Here is a 23,915-nt window from a genome sequence, read left to right as displayed (position 1 = left end):
TCTGTGGTGACAGGTTGGACTTGATGATCTTTGAAGTCTCTTCCTGGGAAGAACTTTCTCCTCACCTCGAGCCTAAATGTCCCCTGGCACAGCTTGAGACTGTGGCCTCTTGTTCTGGTTGCCTGGGAGAAGAGCCCAACCCCCTCCTGGCTACAACCTCCCTTCAGGTAGTTGTAGACAGCAATGAGGTCTCCCCTGAGCCTCCTCTTCTCCAGGCTAAGCAACCCCAGCTCCCTCAGCCTCATAGGGCTTGTGCCTGAGGCCTCTCCCCAGCCTCGCTGCCCTTCTCTGGACACCTTCAAGAGTCTCAGTGTCCTTTGTACACTGAGGGGCCCAGAACTGGCTTTCCACAGCGCCACAGGTATGTTGTAAGGTGGTGGGGATGAGGATGAGCAGGCAGCAGCCCATTTGGGTGAAGAATGAGGAAGGCACTTAATTGAGGTTTTTATCAGCTGGAGTTCACAGCTCTCGTGGCAGCATCAAACGACACTTTTCCTTTCAACTCATCTTCACCAAACAAGCTGTGGGCTGCGAGATGAGGAGCACATGAAAGGGGCCACATTCAAATGCAATCAGCAAAGAAAGCCAGCAAAGAGCTGGCAAGGTGACAAACTGCCCTGGGGGGGGGGCTGCACCCACCCCCCCTCGCGGCACAGCACCCATCAGAGATGGGCAGAAGGAACCGAGGAGGAAATGATTAACTACCAAGGGCTGCAGAAAAGGAGCTTGCCTGGTTCCACAGCAGCTCTCGCCCAGGCTGCCACGGGCTGAAGGCTTCCCAAACCAACAGTGGCTGTTTCAGAAGCACAGCCAGCAAAGCCAGTATGGCAACATGGCCCAGGAGAAAAAGAGAGGAAGGAGGAGGATTCTGGCAGTTGGCAGCATGCAGGTGACCTCCTCCTTTCTCCATGCTCAGGCTATAGAAAAATGCTGATATGGAAGAGCCCAGGACAAAGCCCACGTGGCAGAGGCAGAAATGGTTTATGACAACTGATTCCTGCCAGGTAAAGTCTAATTGCATCTAAAAACAGAAATGCAAGACAAGGGCTTTAAAGAAACACTCAGGGTAATAGAATCAGGGCTCGCTGACTCCTGCTGCCAAAGAGGCATTGGATTGGATTAAATCAAGAATGGATGAAGGGCTTAAAGACCAACAGTAAACAGCAAACACATTAGTTTTGTGGGGCAAACATCTACCAGGGCCTTGCTTTTCCTTCAGCATCTTCAAGTGAGGTCTTGTTGTCTTAAACACACTCACAGGAGTGGTAGGACACTACCCACCTGACTGAGGCCACATCTACAGTCCTGGGTCCTGTTCTAGGCTCCCCACTTCAAGAGAGACAAAGAAGGAACTACTGGAAAGAGTCCAGCAGAGACTAAGAAAACGCTGAGGGGCCTGGAGCACCTCTGAGAGGAGGAAAGGCTGAGAGCCCTGGGGCTGTTTAGCCTGGAGAAGAGCAGCCTGAGCTGGGATCTGACCAATGCTGATAAATGTCTGAAGGGCAGGGGATAAGAGGATAGGGCCATAGGATGAAGTCCTCCAGGATAAGGGGCTTCACACTTGGGGGTCTGTGCTCTCCCATACCCCACCAAACACAGGAAGGGCTGTGGGGACCCATCACACCACCACATGCAAGGATGGATCAAGCACCAGGCTGGAGAATATGGCACCCAGGAGACCTCCCTGCCAGCTCATGGTGGCACCACTGGGCCCCATTCAGAGCTCCTGCATGGTGAGGAGCCACACCGGGAGCTCCTCCTCACGCCATCCTGTTGCCAGGATGTGGGGATTAATGCTTCTCTATCTAGGCACCTCATTACCAGAGATAGCAAAACTGGAGCAAGTTCAAAGAGGAGCAGCAAATGCAATTAAGAGCTGGAGTGAATTAGGAGGGGAGGTGGAAGGAGCCAAACCGGCACGGCTGGATACGCCGGGGAGGGTCGGAGCTGCCCACGAGCACCCCAGGAGTGCAGACACCAGGGGAGGAGGAAAGGCTACTGGAGTAGAACAGGGAAGCAGAGCAAAATCATCACAAATTGGTAAAAAACAAGGCTGAGGAGAAATTTTGGTAGCATCAGGCTCACAGACCTGGGGTAGATGACCAGCAAGCATGAAGGAGAACTCTCACCACACCTCCAGGACAGCACCTTCACAAAACACACTTCAGCTTTCACCTCCCTGTAGCCTTTTCACCCTGCTAGCCCAAAAAGCCAATTGCATGGATCATTTTTAGGCACCCACACATCATCTTCCCTCCCATTTCAGCCATTCACAAACCAACAGCTTCTCTACCAGCTTGGCAGGGACAAAGGGAGGAGTAATCACACATCTGCTAATGAGCCAGAAGCACCTTCTGCCTTGAGGAGATGGTGAGGATGACCCAAAACCTCGCTGCTGGCCCAGGAAATGGTAGCAGGACTTGCATCCACACACAAGTCTACAAGTACAAGCCACCCTGGAGTCCCCTCTGACCTTTCCTGCCTCCACATTGCTTTGTGCCTGGCCAAGGAACTCCCAAAGGGACTTTCTTCTGGGGGCAAAAAACAAAGATTCCTTCCTGTTGGACCTCACCTTTCTACCTCCCACACAGCAGGGCAAGAGGAACCACCTGGGAGAGCTGCCCCCACGCGCTTCCTTCCATGTGCCTGTGGCGTATGATAGCTTTGGAGGGAACAGGAGACTCCAAACCAGGGACAGAAGACCACAGTGAGAAGAAACCACAGAATGCCCTAATCCCAAATCTCACCATGGAGCAAAACACCCAACTCCCTAACTCCCAACTTCTCTGAAGTCTCAGGGCCCCATCCTGAATTGGTACTCAGGTGGGGTTGGTGCCCCATGTCCTGCTGGAACCCTACGACCTCCACCAAGCCTCCATCATTCTCCAGCATGGACCTACAGGCAGAAACATCTTGTTCTTGATGAAAAGGCTTCAGAAGAAGCACCACCTTCCCCTGCCTGGCCTGGGGAGAAAAGAGGCTTTTAAGGGAAGCCAGGGAGGGGCTGGCACAGAGGGGGACGAGGAGAGGTTACGCTGGCTTTCAAAAGCCTTTTTCATTGCTAAGCTGAGGGCTGGGGCCATGTCCCTCTGTGATAAAAGTGGTCCTCAACGAGGCTTGGCATGTCCAAGGCAAGGGGGGGGAGCAGCCCCTGAATGGGGAAGGACCCCAGGAAGCCCCCCACCAGGCTCTATCAAGGAGGTTTTCCAGCTGCCTGGGGAAGGCGGGGGGCGAGCGGCACACGTCCCGCTCCCCTCCGCTTCAGCACCGCTTCCCCCGGCTTAGGGCTGCCGGTAAATGAAAAGGGAGGGGAAAAAAACCCTTTTGTGTCCAGGCAAAGCTTGGGGAGGGGGGAAAAGGGAAAAGAAAAAAGAGACAACACGTGGGTGGTCTGCTGGGGAGACTTTTGACTTTGTTTTTTTGGCTATTTTCTTCCTTGGCAGAAAGAGCTCCTGGGGCTGCTCGGCAGAGGGTAGGGCCAGATCACAGGAGCATCCTCGGCCCACCCAGGGGCCAAAGTTCAGCTGGCAGCAGCCGCTGGCTCCCCGCGCCGAGGGGGCTGGCTTCAAAGCGAGGAGGAGTCAAGAGAAATTAGAGTCAGAAACGGTCCAGGGAAGGGGCAGAGGGCACTGCCGGCCCCCCGAGGAGAGGGGGGGATGCTCTGAGCACCCCGCATCCCTGCGCCGCTTCCCACATGCTGCAGCGGGAGACTGGGGAAAGGAGGATCAGTTGGATTTTATGGCTGCTCCACAGAGTTATGGAATTGTCAGGGTTGGAAGGCACCTCGGGGATCAGCCAGCTCCAACCCCCACTGCCATGGCCAGGGACACCTCACACTACAGCAGGTTGCTCGCAGCCACATCCAGCCTGGCTGCAAAAACCTCCAGGGATGAGGCTTCCACCACCTCCCTGGGCAACCTGCGCCACCTGTGCCAGGCTCTCACCACCCTCATGGGGAAGAACTTCTTCCTGACATCCAATCTCAATCTACCCATTTTGATTTTTTTCATCACTCCCTGACACCCTACAAAGCCCCTCCCCAGCTTTCTTGTAGCCCCCTTCAGATACTGGAAGGCCACAGCAGGGCCTCCTCAGAGCCTTCTCTTCTCCAGACTGAACAGCCCCAACTCCCTCAGTCTGCCCTCACAGGAGAGGTGCTCCAGCCTAACAAGAGCAGAACGAACAGTCTCTGGGGAGATTCCCCCTCCCCATCTTCCCCACCTTGGGATGAAGGGGGATTGCATTACAAACACAGCCTCACATCCAAAAAAAATCAAACAACCAACCAACAAAAGATTAGGCAACAACACAAGGAGTTGAAAAGACTCAGCCAAACCTCCAGTGGGATGCGGAGCCAGGAGCTCGCCAGCCGTGTTGTGCCGGCTGCGCCCACAGCTCCTGTCGGATCCGCGGCCACGGTGACCCAGGTGTGCTGGCAGCGGCTCAGAGCCGCAGGGACCCGCGCTGGTCGTCGGCAGCGCGCCGCCAAAACGCCAGCGACAGCTGCGGGGAGGTTGGTTTGAGCTTCAGCAAGAAGCTTGTGGGTGAAATGCAAAAGCAGCTCCTTGACACTTGTGGGACTCAGAGCCTGCTAGATTCCTCCCCGCCTGCACTGACAGACTCTGCTCGCAACCACGGAATCAAGGGTTGGGGTTGGAAGGGACTCTCCTAAGGTCATCCAGTCCAACCCCCTGCAGTCAGCAGGGACATCCTCCACTAGAGCAGCCTGCTCAGAGCCTTGTCCAGCCTGACCTTGCATATCTCGAGGAACAGGGCCCCAGCTACCTCCCTGGGCAACATGTTCAATGAGGATTCCACCACCCCCACAGTGCAGAGCTCACTCCTAACTTCCAATCTAAATCTGCTCTTCTCTCATTTCAAGCCATTGTCCCTCACCCTATCATTGCAGGCCCTTGCAAGCAGTGCCTCTGCAGCCTTCTTGTAGCCCCCTTCAGGTGCTGGCAGGCTGCTGTTAGGTCTCCCTGGAGCCTTCTCTTCTGCTGGCTGAACAATCCCAGCTCCCTCAGCCTGTCCTCACAGCAGAGGTGTTCCAGCTCCCTGATCACTTTCATCTCTGGACCTGCTCCATGGGGTTCATGTCCTTCCTGTGCTGAGGGCTCCAGAGCTGGACACAGTGCTCCAGGTGAGGTCTTACCAAAGTAAAGTAGCAGGACCACCTCTCTCAATCTGCTGGCCATGGGACAGACACAATAATAAACACATAAAAAAGGGATCTATGATATGGTAAAGGAAAAAATACATCTCCAAATGAATTTGTGTAAAGCATTCCGAAAGAAATAGCATGAAAATGTGACCTGCTGTGGATAAAGTCTTAGAACTGATTCAGTTTTAGTGAGGTCTGAGAGGACTGTAACACTGCTGAGTCTAGTTGGAGGGAGTGGATTTATTCCAGGAAAAAAGCTGCAGGTTAGTGCAAGCAGGAAGCCTGAACAGGACATTCTGAACAAATTCCTCCCAGTTTCATTTTTACCTCCATAACTCAGTTTGAGAGCCACGTTACAAGGCTGGGCTCCAACCCCTAAGGAACAGCCAAACCTGCAGGCTTCAACATCCAGAGTTGAGACTCAGAACAGGAGGCTGCTCTCTAGTTGAAGGTGGGGTGGGGGTGGTGTGAGCTGCTTCTAGGGACTATCTTTGGTTATGAGGCCTATTTGCAGGCTCCTGAGCTTGTTCTGGGCAACACATTTTGGCTTGGGGGCTGTTTGCAGCCTAAGGGTCCTGTGGGATGTAGCACAGGGACCCCACTTTCAGCCCTCATTAGGTTGATGACGAAGTCCCTGCTTGAACTTGACCCCTGAGTGTGGTGGAGCCCCTGACCAAATGCTTCAATATGTTTGCCTAACATACAAAAGGCAGAGCCATGGCTCTGCTTTCAGCCCCTCTGTCCCCTCTGAGGGACAGCAGAAGAGCTGACTTTTCAGTGTCCCAGAGCCATCAAGGCTGATGCCAGCCATGGTTACCCAGTGGTAAAATAGATGGGAGCCTGCCGGGAAGCTGTGCCAGGGCTTTTGGCTTCCTCAGCCCATCTCAGGGGCACCTGGGCTTGCAGCCAACTGTACCCCTGGAGCAACACCAGGCAGATGGCTCCAGATCCTAGCAGAGAGGGTGACCAAGCAGTGGCAGCTCTCAGCAGAGCCTGGCCGTGCCAAACGGTGACTCAGCCGCACTCTCTGTGGGCACCAGGGCGATGCTGAGCAGGATGAACAGGTTATTGCACCACGTCCTTCCTGTGTCACCTCTCCCGTGGCCACACAGTGACCAAAAATCCCTGTGAGCCCCTTTGCTGCTGCCACCACCCTGTGCTCAGCCATGTGTTGGGCAGCAAAACTACTGTCAGCCCCAGCCCCAGGGAGGGCTCCTGGCAGACAAACCCAGCCTGGGAGCATCACTGCAGCACCATTCGCTGGCACAGCACCTCCTGCCCCTTGCCACCCACTCTGAGAGCAAAGATTTCAGGCTAAAAATACATTGTTTATGGTCTGGGAAGCTCCCATGCAGGTGGCTGACCTCTGCAGCAGCGAGCCTGTTGCAAGTGATGGACAGAGGAGAGATGAGCTGCACGGCCATCGTGCCCTTTGCCAGCTGCGGGCTTGCATGCCATGGGCCAAGCCAGGCAGAAAGAGCGAGGTTGAGGAGAAGACAAGGAGAGGAAGAATGAACTGACAGGCACAGATGAGCCCAACAAGCTCCCTGGAGTCCTCCCTCCATCCATGCCAGAGCTGGCACAGGCAGATACATCCTGGAACAGTCCCCTGCATGCACAGACCCAGACTCAAGGAGAATTCATCCCTCCTCTCCTCTGTACCCTATCAAGAAACAAGAGGAACAAGCCAGCATGCAGACCATTGAGACCACAGCAAGCACCAGGCACCAGCTCCTGCTGCTGGGGCTGCTCTGAGAGGCCACACTCACAGAGGAAGATGATCATCTCCTCAAGTCACTGTTCCTCCTGATCTCAGACTGCCCCACAGCAAAGCCCTACAAGAAACGCCCCACGACACCTCCAGCAGAGATGGCAGCACAAAGCAAGCTCGGGGTGTGACGGTGCTCCAACACACATTGTCCCTTGGCTGAGGGACACACTCCTGCTCCCAGCTGTAAGCAGGGCACAGAACACAGCACAGGCCCCAGAGAGGGGCTGGTGACCCGCTCAGGCCCTCCCCAAACACACGTCAGCTCCCTGCACCAACCACGGCCTGACTGAGTGCCTGGTGACATTCTCCAGGACCACCCCCGGCGAGCTCAGGGCTGGCAGCGAGGAAGAGGAGGGCAACTCACATGTGATGAAGTAATCCTGCTGCCTCTTGAACTCCAGGCCCATGTAGTTGGGACTGAACTCCTGAAACTTGATGGTGAAGCGGATCTCCTGCTCGGGCCGGTTGCACGTCACCAGCACGTTGGGGTCCATGACGGTGCTGCAGGCATCAGCCTGGTCCTTCCTCACCAGGTACAGCTTGTAGTACTCGTAAGGCTTGGACGGCTCTGCCCTGGGGCAGATGATGTCCAGTTTATCCCCAATCTCCGGGTAGATGACCAGCCCCTTGCCACTCATGAACCTAGAAGAGACAAAGGAGAGAGGTTAGTCACCATCTCCACAGAACCCCAGCACCATGAGGGTCAGACCTCTGGAACTCACCCAGTCCAATCCCCCCTGCTAAAGCAGGGCACCCACAGCAGCTTGCCCAGGATCACAATGCCCAGGTGAGTTTGGGATCTCTCCAGAGAAGGAGACTCCACAACCTCTCTGGGCAGCTTGCTCCAGGGCTCCAGCAGCCTCACAAGAAAGAATTTTTTGTTCACATTCAGATGGAACCTCCTGGATTCCAGTTTGTGCTCACTACCCCTTGCCCTGACACTGGGCACCACAGAAAGGAGTCTGTCCCCATCCCCTTGCCCCCCACACTTTCACTGTTAATATTGAGCAGATCCCCTCACAGGCTGCTCTTCTCCAGGCTAAACAGCCCCAGGTCTCTCTGCCTTTTCTCCTCACAGAGGTGCTCCAGGCTGCTCAGCATCTTCATACCTCTCTGTTGGACTCTTTCTACTAGCTCCTAGTCTCCCCTGAACTCAGGAGCCCAGACCTGGACCCAGACCTCCAGATGTGGCCTTACTAGGGCAGAGTAGAGGGGGAAGGAGCACTTCCCTCAACCTTCTGGTCACACTCTTCTTAACATAACCCAAGACACCATTGGCCAGAAGGCAGAAGGGCATATTGCTATCTCATGGTTAACAGCTCAAGAATAGGCAAGCAAGGACCATGCCAACCTGTCCCACCCCATGCAGAGCCTCTCTTTCACACCATTTATTTCATGCTTTCTCTCCACAAGACGCTTTTTGACACCAAAATGAAGTCCTCCTCTTCCTTCACCATCACTGCATGTGCAAAGAGGCAACTCAGGATCCCAACGACCCAAACAGAGCCTTGTTTGGCTTAGTTCTACTCCTCATCCACAGCAGGGGTGAGCACCCTCCCCAGACCCCAGCCCAGCCCCCAAAAGGGAACACAAAAGGGCTGGAGACACCACAGCTCTGCCCAAAGGCCAGGCAAAGAGCTTCCTGCAGGGAGAGGTGATAATCAGGAACGGGGAGAAGTCCTGAGAGCAGGGCGTGGGGAGGGAACCCGTCCACACCCCAGCTCCCCGAGGAATTCCTGCCCTTAAATGGAAGGGAGGGAGGGAGGCATCCTGCAGGACAGCTTCTCCCATGCCAGGCTCAACGGCGTGCCCAGGAGTGTGGGAGGACCGGATGGAGAGGAGCAAGGAGAAAGGAAAGCTATTTGGGGCTGGAAGGCAGGGCACAGGGAAGGGAAGGAAGGAGAGATGCTGCTAATTACCACTCAGATTTCGTTACTGAGCAGCAAGCCTCTGAAACTCATTTCTTCATTTTTTTAAGCGTGAAGTAGAGGATTAGGGTATCAAGGAGGGAAGCAGCAGATCAGCTACTTCGATGTAGGCAAACATGAGGCATTCTTGATGGAAGATAAGGTGGGAATGGATGTTCCTGCAAAGTTATCTCTGCTGCAACTCCCTCACGTCACTGGGGCACGGCGACGGCCAAAGCGCGTGCTTCGGCAGGCTGCACATCCACAGCCCTCCCTTCCCCACCGTGGCCAGGCCCTGCCTCATCTCATCCCAGCAGCTGGATCCAGAGATGGCCCCTCACCATCTCCCACCAGCCAGCTGCCCTGGCCAGGGCTGCAGACACCATGGAAGGAAGATCAAATCAAGCCCAACCTGCTTCATGGCTCTGCTACAAGTCTTCGCAAGAAGTCAAGGAGCTGAAACCAGCTCCTGAGCAGCTCAGGCTCTGGAAGCTTCAGCAGATCCACATCCTCCCAGCTTGGCTGGGAGGAGGCAGGAGCTGGAGCCCATGCACACCCCAATGACCTTGGCAAGGGCTCTGGAGCTTGGTGCCAGCAGTAAAAGCAGGAGGAGCAGCAAAGACAAGACAGACAGACAGACAGACATCAGCTGTGCCAGGGGAAGTTTAGGCTGGAGGTGAGGAGAAAGTTCTTCCCAGAGAGAGTTGTTGGCCATTGGAATGTGCTGCCCAGGGAGGTGGTGGAGTCACCATCCCTGGCGGTGTTCAAGAGGGGACTGGATGTGGCACTTGGTGCCATGGTTTAGTAGTCATGAGGTGACAGGTTGGACTTGATGATCTTTGAGGTCTCTTCCAAGCTCATTGATTCTATGATTCAAGGCACAGGGAGAGCAGGTGAAGTGCCCTTCACCCATGCTTCCCTCAACACTGGACATGAATTCAAGTGGATTATCTACTCTAACCTCCCTGTGCCACAGCAGAGCCCAGCTCCACAGAATCCCAGTATGATGAGGGCTGGAAGGGACCTTTGGAGATCATCTAGTCCAAAGTCTCTGCTAAAGCAGGATCACCCACAGCAGGTTGCCCACGATCACAATGTCCAGGCAGGTTTGGAATCTCTCCAGAGAAGTTTCTCCTCATGTTCAGATAGAGCCTCCTGAGGTCCAGTTTGTGCCCTACTGCCATTTGCCTTGTTGCTGGGCACCACTGAAAGGTATCTGGCCCCATCCTCTAGATCCTCACCCTTCAGCTATTGATGAGCCTTGAGAAGATCCCTTCTCATTCCCAGCTCCCTCAGCAGGTGAGCTTCTCTTTGCCCAAATGCTACCAAGTAGGTCAGTTGGCCCTTGGCCAGCAAGCCAAAGCCTTGGGAGCGATAGGGGCTCCTTCCCCCACCCACAGCTGCAGCCCTGACGCAATGCCAGGAGCCATGCAGGAGGAGATGCAAAGGAGCCCCAGCCCAGGCCGCAGACATGCAGCACAAGTGAACACTTGCACGCTCGCACAGGGCTTCCCACCCCGGCAGGCAGCGGCTGGATCCCACACCCCTTTCTCCACCACTGGCCTGAGTCAGAGGCTTTCTGGCACAGGGCTCCCCAGTGACTCAAATTCCCTCCTCCAGCCCCTGCCAGCTCCCTCCTGTCCAGAAGATGCCAAACAGGAAGCCACAAACAAGTCATGCAGATGTCTTGCAATGGCAGAGCAGGAGAAGGCGGCTCCTATCCACCTCCCATCTCCATACCAGCAGGACCTATCACACCTCCTTGGCCAACACCTGCAAACCGACCAGCCCATGCCACAGCAGCCTGTGCCAACGGCATGGCCCACTGGGACCCAGGCATGATGATTTTTAACCAAGGGAGAGACCGGAAAACAGTCAGAAGAGCTAAGAACGCCCCAGCACCACATCCTGCCGGCATCACTGCGCCCCAGAAACTCCAGAAAGATCACCTGGGTTTGGGTCCTTTGCCTCAAAGAGAAAACTAAATCCTCTCAGTTCTTCAGAAGCACGTGGCTCCTTCCTGGGAATCAGCCCAGGAACATCTTCCAGCTCTCCCACACAAACATCAAAAGCAAGACAAGAGCTACCAGCCAGCACACACAGACCTTCATTGCTTGGTTTTGGGGTGCTCCTCCCAACTTCTGCTCCCCACCAGCCACAGCCATTCCCACCCACACACATTTTAGCCTTTGTCCTCCAACTTCACTCATTTTAGCTCCTCTATTTCCCCCTCAGTGTCCTCCTCTCTCCTCCAAAAGCAGCTGAGAGGCTGGGCACCACAGAGATACAACCCTGAAGTTGTATCCTCTCACTGCTCCTTGACCTCTTAACCACACACAAAGATCACTTTTTGCCCCCCCAAAAGTTCTGTTTCGTGGCAAGCGACACCTTGATGACCATCCAAAGGAAGACCAACAACAGCTGCTGTGATGTGAGAGGCCAAGTTCTCTGAGAAATCCTCCTTTAAACTGCAGGAGGTAAAAAGGCAACATTTATCACAAGAAAAGGAGAGAAAAACAAGCTCAAATTCCCTCCCAAAACTTGTCAGGAGCTGCCTGAACAAGGCCTTAGAGCAACTTGTGTCTCTTGTGTGATGAGACATTTAACTTCGGGAAGATCATTGAAGGCAAAGAGAAATGAGACTCCTGACTGCTCTTTACAAGGACATGTCTCTGAATTTATCTTAACTGAGTTAAAAAATGAGCAGGTCTCCTTTTAAATTAATAGGGAAATTCATCATGACCTCAGAGCACCAGCTGTAATTTAGGGAGGGGAGGGGGATCACAGCATGTCAGGGGTTGGAAGGGACCCAAAGAGATTGAGTCCAGCCCCCTGCCAGAGCAGGACCATAGAATCCAGTTCAGGTCACAGAGGAACACATCCAGATAAGCCTTGAAAGTCTCCAGAGAAGAAGACTCCACAACCTCTCTGGGCAGCCTGTTCCAGTGCTCTGTGAGCCTTACAGTAAAGAAGTTCCCCCTTGTGTTGAGGTGGAGCCTCCTGTGCTGCAGCTTACATCCATTGCTCCTTGTCCTATCCCAGGGAGCAAGCGAGCAGAGCCTGTCCCCTGCCTCCTGCTGCCTTCTCCATACTTCACAGTTTGATGTCCCTCCTTTAAGGTGGGGAGGGAAAGAAAAAATCAGTATCAAAACTCCACCTCAGCACTGAAACCAGGACTGACACCTGCACGATGATCCACGCTGGGATGTGTTAGACAACCCAAACGTGGGTCCAGAGCAGCAGGGACGTGAAAAGTCTGCTCACAGTCAGGACACAGGCAGTCCCCTACCCATCATCTGCACCAGCTCAGCAGGAGGGGGATGTGCCCCACCAACAAGATCCCAGTGACTTTGGGGTTAATTCTGCATGGTGTGTGCCAGAGCTCTGCCACAGGAGGCCATAAGCAGACACCCAGCACCACAACAATCAACCACGGCACCCAGTGGGGTCTCCCCATGCGGCCAGCAGGTTGAGGGAGGGGATTCTGCCCCTTGGCTCTGCTGAGACCCCACCTGCAGTGCTGGGTCCAGCTCTGGAGTCCTCAGCACAGGAGAGACATGGACCTGTTGGAGCAGGGCAGAGTAATGATGCAAAGGCTGGAAGCCCTCTGCTGTGAGGACAGTCTGAGACAGTCAGGGTTGTTCAGCCTGGAGAAGAGAAGGAGACCTTCTTGTGGCCTTTCAGTACTTACAGAGGCCTGTAAGAAAGCTGGGGGCAGACTTTTTAGCAGGGCCTACTGTGACAGGGCAAGGGGTGATGGGTTTGATTTAAAAGACAGAGATTTAGAATAGATAGAAGGGAGGGTGGTGAGACACTGTGCCTGGAAACATTCCAGGACAGGCTGTCTGGGGCTCTGAACAACCTGCTCTAGTTGAAGATGCCCCTGCTGACTGTATGAGGGGTGGACTAGATGACCTTTGAAGGCCCCTTCCCACCCAAACCATTCTATCTCCTTAAAAAAACCCAACATCCTCCTCTACCTCTCCCACCACTTGGGAGGAAGATGGTGACTCCAGCTTTATTTCTTTAGCACCGGTACCATCACAAAGTAGCAGCTCGCAGGTGACATCTCAGCATGCCTCCTTCTGGTGTCAAAGGTGCTGGGAAAGATTAACCACAGCCATTAAAGTTTAAAAGCAAAATATTTGTGCCTGCCAGGGGCAGAGTGCTTCTCTCCACTCCAGCTATCACCAGCTTCATCACTTCAAGCACCTCAAGGTGATTTTTGGGTGGTACCTGTCGCTGCCCACCCACAGAGCCAACGCTGGCCACTGAGAAGCATCCCAGAGGCATCCCCAGCTAGCAGCCATCCCGGCCCCCAGCCCCTGGCCCCCCAGCTCCCGGCCCAGCAGGTTCTTTGGGAGCGATCAGGTGGCAGCATCCAATTTCCTCATTGTTTCAGGAGGTGTTTTCTGCTGGGAAAGGTGAAAAGGGTATTTGTGAGCCTTGTAAACCGACTCCTCCACGTTGGGTAAACAAGGGGAGCTCTGTTGGCAGCGGGATGCCGGGATGCTGGAGCAGAGAGCTGGGATTAAAGAGCAGCCTCCCCACTGCCCTGAGTTGGGAGGCCACTGCCAGGGACCACCCCCCACCCAACACTTTTTGGATCAGGCAAAACCCCTTCCCATCAGCACAGAGGGATAATCTCCCCTCACAGTTCCATGAAGTTCCAGTGGCGCCTGATGGACTGACCTGGAGGCTACAAGTGGGAGCTGCTGGAAAGGCTGGGGCTCAGCCAGTGCCTGGGGTCAGAGGCGGCTGCCCTGGCAGCACAGAGCTGGTTTCATCGAGTCATAGAATGTTTTGGGATGGAAAGGGCTTCCAAAGCTCATCTAGTCCATCCCCCTGCAGGCAACAGGGACATCTTACAACCAGAGCAGGTTGCTCCAAGCCCCATCCGACCTGACCAGGAATAACTCCAGGGCTGAGGCATTTATCACCTCTCTGAGCAACCTGCAACAGTGTCTCAACACCACAAATGCCTTGTTCTGAATCTCCCTCTATTAGTTCAAACCCATCACCCCTTGTGCTGTCACAACAGGCCCTGCTCAGCAGTCTGTCCCCAGCTTTCTTACAGGCTCCTTTAAGTACTGAAAGGCCACCAGAAGGTCTCTCTGAAGCCTTCTCTTCTCCAGGATGAACAATCCCAACTCTCTCAGCCTGGCCTCACTGCAGAGAGGCTCCAACCTTTAGACCACTGCTGGGGCCTTCTCTGGACCCATTCCAACAGGTCCATGTCTCTCCTGTGCTGAGGACTCCAGAGCTGGACCCAGTACTGCAGGTGGGGTCTCAGCAGAGCAGAGGACCTGCTGCCCACACTGCTGGGGATGCAGCCCAGGAGAGGGTTGGTTTCTGGGCTGTGAGTGCACATTGCCAGCTCATGTCCAGCTTTTCACTCACCAGCACCCCCAAGTCCTTCTCCACAGGGCTGCTCTTCATCCCCTAGCCTGTGTGGATACCAGGGTTTGTCCTGACCCAGGTGCAGAACCTTGCACTTGGCCTTGCTGAACCTCAGCTTTGCTAGGAGAGGAAGAGGAATGGGGTGATTAAAGATGAAAATCCCTTGAAATACACAGCAGGACTGCCTGGAGTCCAAGAAGGGATCACAGCCCTCATGTCCTAGGCAGGAGCCCAAGCCACACAGGGAATTACTGGGACTGCTGGTGCAACCACAGGCAGAGAGGTGGTACCTGAGAAGCTCCCACCTCAGGTTTAAGGAGGAGCAGCTGTGTGGGAGGGTGGTGAGGCTCTCAGCAGACTGTCTCCCAGATCACGAGTCCCCAGCTTCCTGAGCTGGCTCACATGACACTACCCACACCAAGAAGCTCTGGTTCAGCAGACCCCAACAGGCACCACAGACAGTGACCTGCTCCATCCCACCACTGCTACCACCACAGGAACATGGGGTGAGAAGGAAAACCATGGACATTTGGTCAGAACAAGCTCAGGGTAAATGTTGGGCACGATTCCTCTCCTCCTCCACACACCATGCAGGCTCTCTTCTCCCCGTGGGCATGTACAGGCTAGTAGAATGGGTCATGGTTAACCAGGGATGAGCTAAAACATTAACAGCAATAGCTGCAAACCCTGCAGATAGGTATCTGGCACCTTTACCAACACCCTAGGAGTCCTTCAACTCTTCCTGGGGGAGAACATGACCAGTAAACCACCTGAACAGAGTTTTTGTTAAGCATGAGTTGAAGGACCATGAAGCAATCTCCACAGCACTCCTCACACCATGTGAATTCTAAAATCTTTGGGGTGTCATAGAAGGGTCTGGGTTGGAAAGGACCTCCAAAGGTCATCTAGTCCAACCCCCTGCACTCAGCAGGGACATCCTCCACTAGAGCAGCCTGCTCAGAGCCTTGTCCAGCCTGACTTTGAATAGCTCCAGGGGTGAGGCCTCAACTACCTCCCTGGGCAACCTGTTCCAGTGTTCCACTACCCTCATGGTGCAGAACTTGTTCCTAACACCCAGTCTAAATCTCCTCTTCTCTAATTTCAAGCCATTGTCCCTCATCCTGTCACTGGAGACCTTTGGATATAGTCCCTCTGCAGCCTTCTTGTAGCACCCCTCAGGCACTGGCAGGCTGCTATTAGGTCTCCCCAGAGCCTTCTCTTCTCCAGGCTGAACAACCACAGCTCCCTCAGCCTGGCCTTTTAAAGAGAGGTGTTCCAGCCCCCTGAATCACCTTCCCTCACACCCAAGAGACACTGAACTTCACCCTATTTCAGCCTTTGCAGGAAGCAGAACAACATCTAGCAACCATCTCCTCCTCGGAGTAGATGCTCTGCAGCATTAATGCTGACACACATACAAGATGACACATGCTGAATGCTGTTTTCTTCAAAGAAATCCAAAAATAACCCCATCTTACAAGGAGGGCATCCACTCCTGGCAGGGAAGGCTGCTGATGTCTGGCAGAGTGAGGCCCTGCAAGAGGAGGGCAGCAATAACCAAGGTGCAAACAGTGTTTTCCAGCCTGCGGTTGTGGTGTTCTCCTGCTGCCTGGGCAGCTGAAGGCCATCTTGACAAAGCCCTCCACACAACAGAGCATAGTGGCCCTACCAGCAGGACCACAGCTCCTGTGAGCCACCACAGCTGGGAGCCACCTCAGGATAGGGACAAGAAATAGCTCTTCAAGCTAAGCAGATGCAGCAGAAAAACCAACTGGGTGTGCGCCCCTGGAAAATGCTACCGAAGCCTCTCAGAGCTTTGCCAAAGCCCAACTGCACGCAAAACCAAGCACCTGCCTGCCTCTGCCTCCTCCTTACTTGCACCAATCCACAGGCACAAGGGACTCTGTCTGCCCAGGGCACATGGCCACCAGCTAGAAGAAATCAGTCCTGCAACCAGTGGAGTCCTCCAGGCCTCTTGATGCAACAAAACCAGGTCATGCTCCAGCCATCAGAGCTCCTCCAGTGACATCCAACCACCTCTGAGCTTGCCCAAGGCTGCACTGTCACCAAGCAAGAGATACCAAGGGGTTGGGAGCAAATGGTGGCTGCTTGCTTGGGCAGAGCCTTGCTAGCACTGTGGCTGAGGTGAAACAGCACCATCAGACGGGGACAACGGCATGGTCCTCAGCAAGAACATCCAATAGCCCACTTCATGGGGACAGGGCAAGTTTTCCTGGTGACTCCCTGGCAGGGCTGCCCACAGACACTGGCACATCAAGGTGGGGAGACACTGGCCCAAGTTGCCTAGAAAGGTGGTAGATGTCCCACACCTGGAAACATCCCAAGTCAGGTTGGACAAGGCTCTGTGCAACCTGACCTAGTCGAAGATGTCCCTGTTCACTGCAGAGCTGTTGGACTAGAGGACCTCTAAAGGTCCCTTCCCACCCAAACCATTCTGTGATTTCATGATCAGTGGGGCTTCTCAGGCAGCCCCACAGCAGCCAGCACCCAACTCACTTCTCTGAAGAGCTGAGAGGATTAAACCAACATCCACCTCATCCCAGCACTGTCCCAGCACACCAGCAGCATCCACAGCCCCTTCCCAGAGCAGTGCCAGAGCCTGGAGGCCCAGGATCCTTTCTCCTTTCTGACTCTCATTAAATTATTGGGAACAAAGACATCTCATGGAAGGAAATTAATCAGAACTTGGAAGAAGGTGGTTGCCTGCTCTGCCTCCCATCTCTGTCTGTCACCTTCTCCCTGGTTCAGAGGAGCTATTCCTCACCACGAGGGAGGGCAAACAGGAGCCACACGAATCCCCTGCTTTTAGATCCTGCCTCTTTTATGTGCTCTTCTATTCTTAGCCTCCTTAGAAAGAGCCTTCCATCTTTTTATTCCCCCTGCTAATCTGTGGATAATTATTTTCCTTGCCCTTCCACAGACCTCTTCTATTTCTGCTGTGTCCTCTCAGAGCTGAGGTGGTCAGCAGCGAGCCCAACGATTTCAGGTAGCTCTGACAGCAGTCTCTGATCTCCTTCACTTCCTTGGCCCCCTCTGCTCAGCAAGTTATGTTAAGCCACTCACCACACCATCTTCCAGCCCCACCACAGCTCCCCACCACCCCCCTTAGCCCCCAACAGCCACCCCATGGGGCCATCCCGTCCAGCTCCCAGACACACTCTACGACCCCTTCCCCCCCATCTCAGGTTTAATGAGGCCCATTCAGCCCTCCCAAAGACAAAAGGCCCTTCTCGTTTCCAAACGGATTTACACGCTGCACCAGTGAGGCAGAAACGGGGTCGTCATGGCAACCAGCACCCCGACCCCCCAGCCCCCCTCAGCACAGGGGATGCCATTTTCCACCTCCCCTGCTCCCCCAAACCCCTTTGTTGCTTTAACGCCAGCTGTGAGGCTCGGCACAGGCTGGTAAAAAACACCCAACCCACCCCAAATGTGACCTTCCCAGGTGCCAGGGATGCCACGTTTGGAGATGAAGAGATTCTCCAGCGGGTGTCCCCCCCACCCAGTGGCAGGCACCACAGTAAGCTCTGCACTGTGGCTGACTTCAGGTCATGGTCAAGGCAGGGTTCAAATTCAGTGGAAAGCAAGGGAAGGCCAGCTCCAAGGGGAAAATGAAACCAAACCACTCCTCTCTGCCCAGAAAGAGGTGTCCAAGCTCAAGTATCTGAAGGGGGCCTACAAGAAAGGTGGGGAGGAACTTATTAGGGTGTCAGGTAATGATAGGACTAGGGGGAATGGGAAAAAAAAATCAACATGGGTAGATTCAGATTGGATGTTAGGAAGAAATTCTTCACCATGAGGGTGATGAGACACTGGCACAGGTTGCCCAGGGAGGTGTTGGAAGCCTCATCCCTGGAGGCTTTTGCAGCCAGGCTGAATGTGGCTGTGAGCAACCTGCTCTAGTGTGAGGTGTCCCTGCCCATGGCAGAGGGGTTGGAACTGGATGATCCTTGAGGTCCCTTCCAACCCTAACAATCCTATGATTCCAAGTGGCAGCCCCAGCGCTGGCCACACCTCAGCACCCATGGCCAGCAGCGGCCACCAGACATCGCCAGCCGCACAGCCGCCGGCAGCCAGGGCTGGCCCCGGTGACTCAGGGCTGCGGGAAGAGCTTTCTCCCTGAGCCGTCCTGGTAATTACAGCGTGGCGAAAGCACATGGCCACCCGAGAGCAGCCCGGTGCCAGACCGCCCACCGGGCCCAAGGAGAAGAGGTGATGGAGATCCACACCACGGGTGGACAGCAAAGCAGCCAGCTGGGCAGGAAGCCCAAGTAAAGCTCTACCAGCAGGTCTGCATTTCCAGCCACCTCATCCTGACTGTGGCCCATCAGCCACCCACAAACACCCAGCAGATTTTGGGTGGCTTCAGGTTTTGTCCCACATGTGCCAGAACATATACCAATGATAGCAAAGCCACCACAGAACCCACCAGTGCAGGCTGCCACAGTGCCAAGGCCAGCCCTTGAGCTGCCCGATGCCCCCCACTCTTCCTACACCCCCTTGCTCAGGATGGCAAACTCAGGGCTTCAATTTACCTCTCCAGCACCCTGCCCAGGTGCTCACTGCCTCCTCCAAAGCTAGAGACAACACACAGGGGCCGTGGGGGATGAGAGGGGAACCTCCCAGTCCTGACAAAAGGAAGCACCCACAAAAGGGTGAAGGTTTGCCTTTGCCCTCTTTGTTGACCCAGCCTGGTTGCCTCACAGCGCTCCCCAACCAGTTAAGGGGATGGCTGCCGACCATCCCAACACCCTGAGGACGAGGAGGACCACTTGAGGGGATGGCTGCTGACCCAAACAGGAGGAAGGCTCACAGCCCTTGCAAGAGGCCAGGCGCTGATGAGAGCAGCCATGTGCTGCTCCATCTCCCCACCTCTGCGCAGCACCTCTCGTGTTGCACCCAAACCACACAGACAAGCCATGTTAATCCAACCCCTGCAAAGCTAGACTCGATCTTAAAAGTTTCTCCTAACCGAAATGCTTCTAAGAGGGGGGGGGAGGAACAAAAAGAGCTGCTAATTGATGGAGCTTGGAGGAGATTTAATTGGGGCCAGAGCGCTGGCGCAGGCGGCTGCTGCCACCTGCAGCGCTCGCCGCAGCCAGTGACGTGCAGCTCGGGGGACCCCCCAGCTCCTGTCCCCACCATCCCGGGGTGCAGACACAGTCTGGGTGGAATAAGGAGCACTGGGGGGTCTCCTCACAGGGCGCACCCTGAAAACTCATCATTTTTCAGCACAATGAGGAACTCTGCCAGTGATGGAACTAGAAAACAAAAGTGGGGGGGAAGCCACATTTTCACCCTGCGTCCTGCGGGTCCCTTCGGAGAAATAAAGCCCAGCCCAGTTATCTAATGAATGCTGGCAAGAAGCAGGGAGGCTGGGGGCCCGGGGGGGCGGGCTGCCGGCAGCCCACAAAGGCGGCATGGGGAGCGGTCTCCCCGCCGCCGCCGCCGGCATCCCCCGTCAATGGGGCCCCACGCTGGGAGTGAGGTAAGAGGGGATTGAAAGCGGGGTTTGTCGGGGGTTTTGTCTCTGAAAACCGGGGGAGGGGAAGGGGACAGGGCTTGACAAGAGCTGACAGACAACTGAACAAAACCATAAGGGCCATGAATGGCAACACGGCTCTTTAATTGGCGTAGGAATGGAGAGAGAAGTGAGACAATGAGGCTCAGGGTTTGGGATGGGGGGGGGGGAGGGGGCGCGGGACTGAGGTGCTGGCAGCGAGCGCTCACCTTCTGCCTGCCCACACTGTGGGTCCTGGCTGCCCGGCCAGATGTTGGCAGCTGGATGCTGTGGCCGCCATCTCCCCAAACCCCATCAAAATCCTCCAAGGAAGGAAGAAAGCAGCAAGGAGCGGAGCCCCGCACGCCAGCAGGCACTGCAGAACGCACCCAAGCGGCACGAAGCCAGCCCCCGAGCGGGGTGCTGCAGATCGTCAAGGATCCAGCGGAAGCCGCTCCGGTTCCCCGGGTGTTCCTCGGCTTCGATCCGGTTTGGCCGACCCTGCCCTGGCTGCAGCCTCGCTCATCCGGAGAGCAGGGGGCCGGGAGCGGGGAGAGAAGAAGGTTAAAAGGGAACAAGGTTGGATCAGCGGGGTTCCCACTCCCTCCCTGACCCCTCCGGAGTAAAATGGAGAAGACTTCAGCTCCCGGTTCCAAAGCAAAGAATTACTTTGGCAGGGGACACGGCGGCGGCTGAGCGCCCAGTTGGAAGGGAAAGCGGTAGGAATATGCCCAAGGAACCCAAGATCAAGACCTCCTGGACAAGCCCTGCTCATTGTCATGCAGATGAATCCCCAGCCAGGACATAAAGGAGGCAAACCCACAATGCAGGGCTGGCGGGGGGCACAAGGGAGGGCAGCTGAGGGTGCTCAGCCCACCAGACCTGACACCAGCACCAGCATTTCCTCAAGCATTTCCCCCCCTTCCTGCCCCCTGCTTCCCACCTCTCACTTTTCCAGCTCAGTTGGAAAAATGAGTAACTAAAAGCAAACAGCCAGGAGATGAAGTTCCTAAGCCTGTGGTTAGTCTTTAGGCAAGAGGAAGCCCCCTCCTCCCTGCACTCCAGTACCCAACTCTGCACCCCACAAACTCAATTTGCAGCTGGAAGCCCCAAAACCAGTCACCCTGCCATGGGACCACAAATGGGCATGTTCCTGCACTCCAACGCAGGCAACACCAAGTGCTGCATCCCCAGGGGTACAAGGAGGGGTCCCCAGTTCTCCTCAGCTCCCTGTTTCACACTTTGCCAACCTCCAAAGCAAGGAGGAGCAGCAACCAACCTCAACTATTTTTTTCTGAGGACTTCCACCAAAATAAAGCCCACGGATGCCCTGGGGAGAAACTGCAGCAGTGGGGACTTCCTGGTTTCATTCAGGTCTCTGGGAAACCCCTTCCCCTGCCACCCAGGAAGCCCTCTATGGTGTGCTGAGGTTGAGTCTCCATCCCTGGAGATATCACTGAGGGCTGGGTGATGGTCCCCATACACCCACCCAATTTGCAAGAGCTCTGGCTCACCGTGGGGAAGCAATCCTGTGGTTTGAAGGATTAATCCCAACATTAGGAACTGGGCAGGAAGAAGAGAAAGGGGGGGGGGAAAAATCCCTGTGGATGGTTACCCACAGCTCGGCCGCAGGATGCCCTGCCCTGCCCCAACAGGTCCCCCGGGTTTCGCCAGCTGGGCCGGTGCTGGGTGCCAGCCCCTTGGTCCCGGGGGAGCAGCGTCACCCCTCACCACGCCGCCATGACTCAACGCCTGGCCTTTGATCTCCCAGCTCCCAGATGTGGCCAGACGAGTTCTGGCATTCCAGCTGGGTCTGGAAGTGCCATCTTCCCAGGCAGCTGCAAATCCCCAGCCCTCAGCCCTCATGTCATTTACCGGGAACTCGCCCGACTGCAGCCTGCCTCGTAACTCATTAAGACTTTTCCTTAACCACCCCACTATAACAAAGTGCATGTGTGCAGCCACCCCAACAGCCATACAGGAACTGCCCCAGCAACCAGGTCACCCAGTGTGTTCCTCACCTCTGAGTCAGCCCTACCACCACCACGCTGCGCTGGGCTGTACGGGACCTTAGGCCCCACACCGTGGGGGTGGATGGCTCTGGTTTAGGACTAGGAGAAAAAGCTCAAGATGAGTCATAGGACCTCAAAAGATCACTTCTTTTTTTCCCCTCTTACCCCCCTTGACCCTCTCTTCCTCCTGCACACAAACTGTGAGTGATCACCAAAGCATGGGGAACAAGCTTCAGAAGAAAGCATGAATGCAGTCTTTATCTCCTAGAACTCACTCAGTGGAGAAGAAAACTGCCCCTCACTTGCCAAAGTATCTTCATGGCATGGTTTGGATGGAAAGAGACCTTTACAAGTCTTCTAGTCCAACCCCTGCTGCACTCAGCAGGGACATCTAGATCAGGTTGCTCAGAGCCCCAAAGAACCTTCCCTGGAATGGTTCCAGGGACAGAACATCTACCATCTCTCTGGGCAACCTGAGCCAGGGTCTCACCATTGTCAGCACAAAAAAGTTCTCTCTTCTATCCAGTCTAAATCTCCCTCTTTTAGTTTAAAACCATCACCCTGTGTCCTGTCACAACAGGCCCTGCTAAAAAGCCTGTGCCCAGCTTTCTTACAGCCCTTTTAAGCACTGAAGGGCCACCAGAAGGTCTCCCTGGAGCCTCCTCCCCCCACACTGAACAACTCGAACTCTCTCAGCCAGGCCTCACAGCAGAGGTGTTCCAGACCTCGGATCATTTCTGCAGTTTCCTCTGGACCCACTCCCAACGGGTCCATGTCTCTCCCGTGCTGAGGAGTCCAGAGCTGGACCCAACTCTGCTGGCAGGATCTACTCCCAAGAATGCCACTGAATGAAGAAGAAAATTGCCCCTTTCTCCCCAAATCCTCTTCCTGGCACTGCCCGTATCCCCCCTCTACTGAGGGGTCCTGTTCAGACACAAACCCCTCTATTTTCTAGAGCCCATGGCAAAGGGAAAGCGACTCCTAAAGGCTTCACCACCAGAAGAGCCTGGGGGTTCCCTGTGCTCTCTCTCCACTGCTCCCAGTTCACCCAGTTCAGGGCTGGTCAGCAGAGGAGCAGCGAGAGAGAGGGGCTGGGAGAGAAGCCAGCACGTCGCAGGAGTGTCAGGTTTAAACCTCTCCTCCTGCTGAACAAGATCTGGCTCATACTTGCTTTTATTTTTAGGCCAGATACATGTAGGGCTGAACTCTAACAAAACGTTCAACCTCCTGCTGTGAGAGCAGAAGAAGGAACCAGAGAGCCGGTTGTGCTCTCAGGTGTCAGAGATGCTGTCAGGCCCAGAGATCTGGGCACCGGTGCTGCTCTCCAGCCCTTTCCCCAGGGATGTCCCCAGACTGTGCCAGGGCACATGGCTGGAGCATTAACAAAGCACTAAGAAAAGCTTGGGTTTTAAACCTAAAAATAAACCAGCCCTCAGGCCTGGGGAAGAGGAGGGGAGCACCCAGCTTGCCACCCAGCTCCCCGGCCACCCTGGCCGCCGCTCCAGTTCCCAGTTGCCCGCGGACTGGGAGCGTTCCCCATCCTGCCCTCCCCCGCAGTGAGAACCTCTGTCATGCCACCCACACGCATGGAAGCGAGCTGAGGAGATGCCGCAGAGGAGACCAAAGTCTCTCTCCAACCACTTCCTCCCCCATGTGCTGCCAGATGTGACTCCCCTGAGCCCTGCCCCAAAATCCCACTAGCTCCGGCATTCCCGGCTGCGGTCCTCGCCCCACCACACGCCACGCCACTGGGATGGGGACACATCCCCACCATGCCACCAACCCTTTCATTGTATATTGGGGAGCTTATTGTCCCCCTCTGACTCCCATCAGCACCCTCCAAGCTGCACACCCTGCGGAGCTGGGGGGGTTCAGGCTGCTGGGAGGACACCCACTGCGGCAGAAGTTGGGTGGCGCGACGCCTGCAAACCCACAACCCAACATGGAGCACCAGCACTTGAAGCAACCAGAGCTGCAGAAGCAAATGGGGCTCCACCACCCACCTTGCACACGTGCAGGCAGCGAAGATTTCAGGGCATCCACCACAAAGAGGGGGAGGGTTATTCACCTTAAAAACCATCCCAAGCAAGGCTGGGAACCACCCCAGTCCTGCCCTGCAGGAACCTCAGTTCCCCTTCCC

At 55.2% G+C, this 23,915-nt stretch overlaps 1 protein-coding gene across 1 annotated transcript in view; it reads right to left on the bottom strand.

Annotated features, from left to right (window-relative positions):
- Positions 1-23,915, bottom strand: part of EFNB1 (ephrin B1) — a 55,962-nt gene that overhangs the window by 13,820 nt on the left and 18,227 nt on the right. Inside the window, exon 2 of the mRNA XM_054169559.1 lies at positions 7,300-7,577. Coding sequence (XP_054025534.1) covers positions 7,300-7,577 — 278 coding nt within the window. The remainder of the gene's footprint in view (positions 1-7,299; positions 7,578-23,915) is intronic.

This window comes from Dryobates pubescens, chromosome 18, assembly GCF_014839835.1.
Source record: "Dryobates pubescens isolate bDryPub1 chromosome 18, bDryPub1.pri, whole genome shotgun sequence".
Classification (NCBI taxonomy): Eukaryota; Metazoa; Chordata; class Aves; order Piciformes; family Picidae; genus Dryobates; species Dryobates pubescens.
The sequence above is the reverse complement of the archived record's forward strand: the minus strand, read 5'-3'. Positions and strand labels throughout refer to the sequence as shown.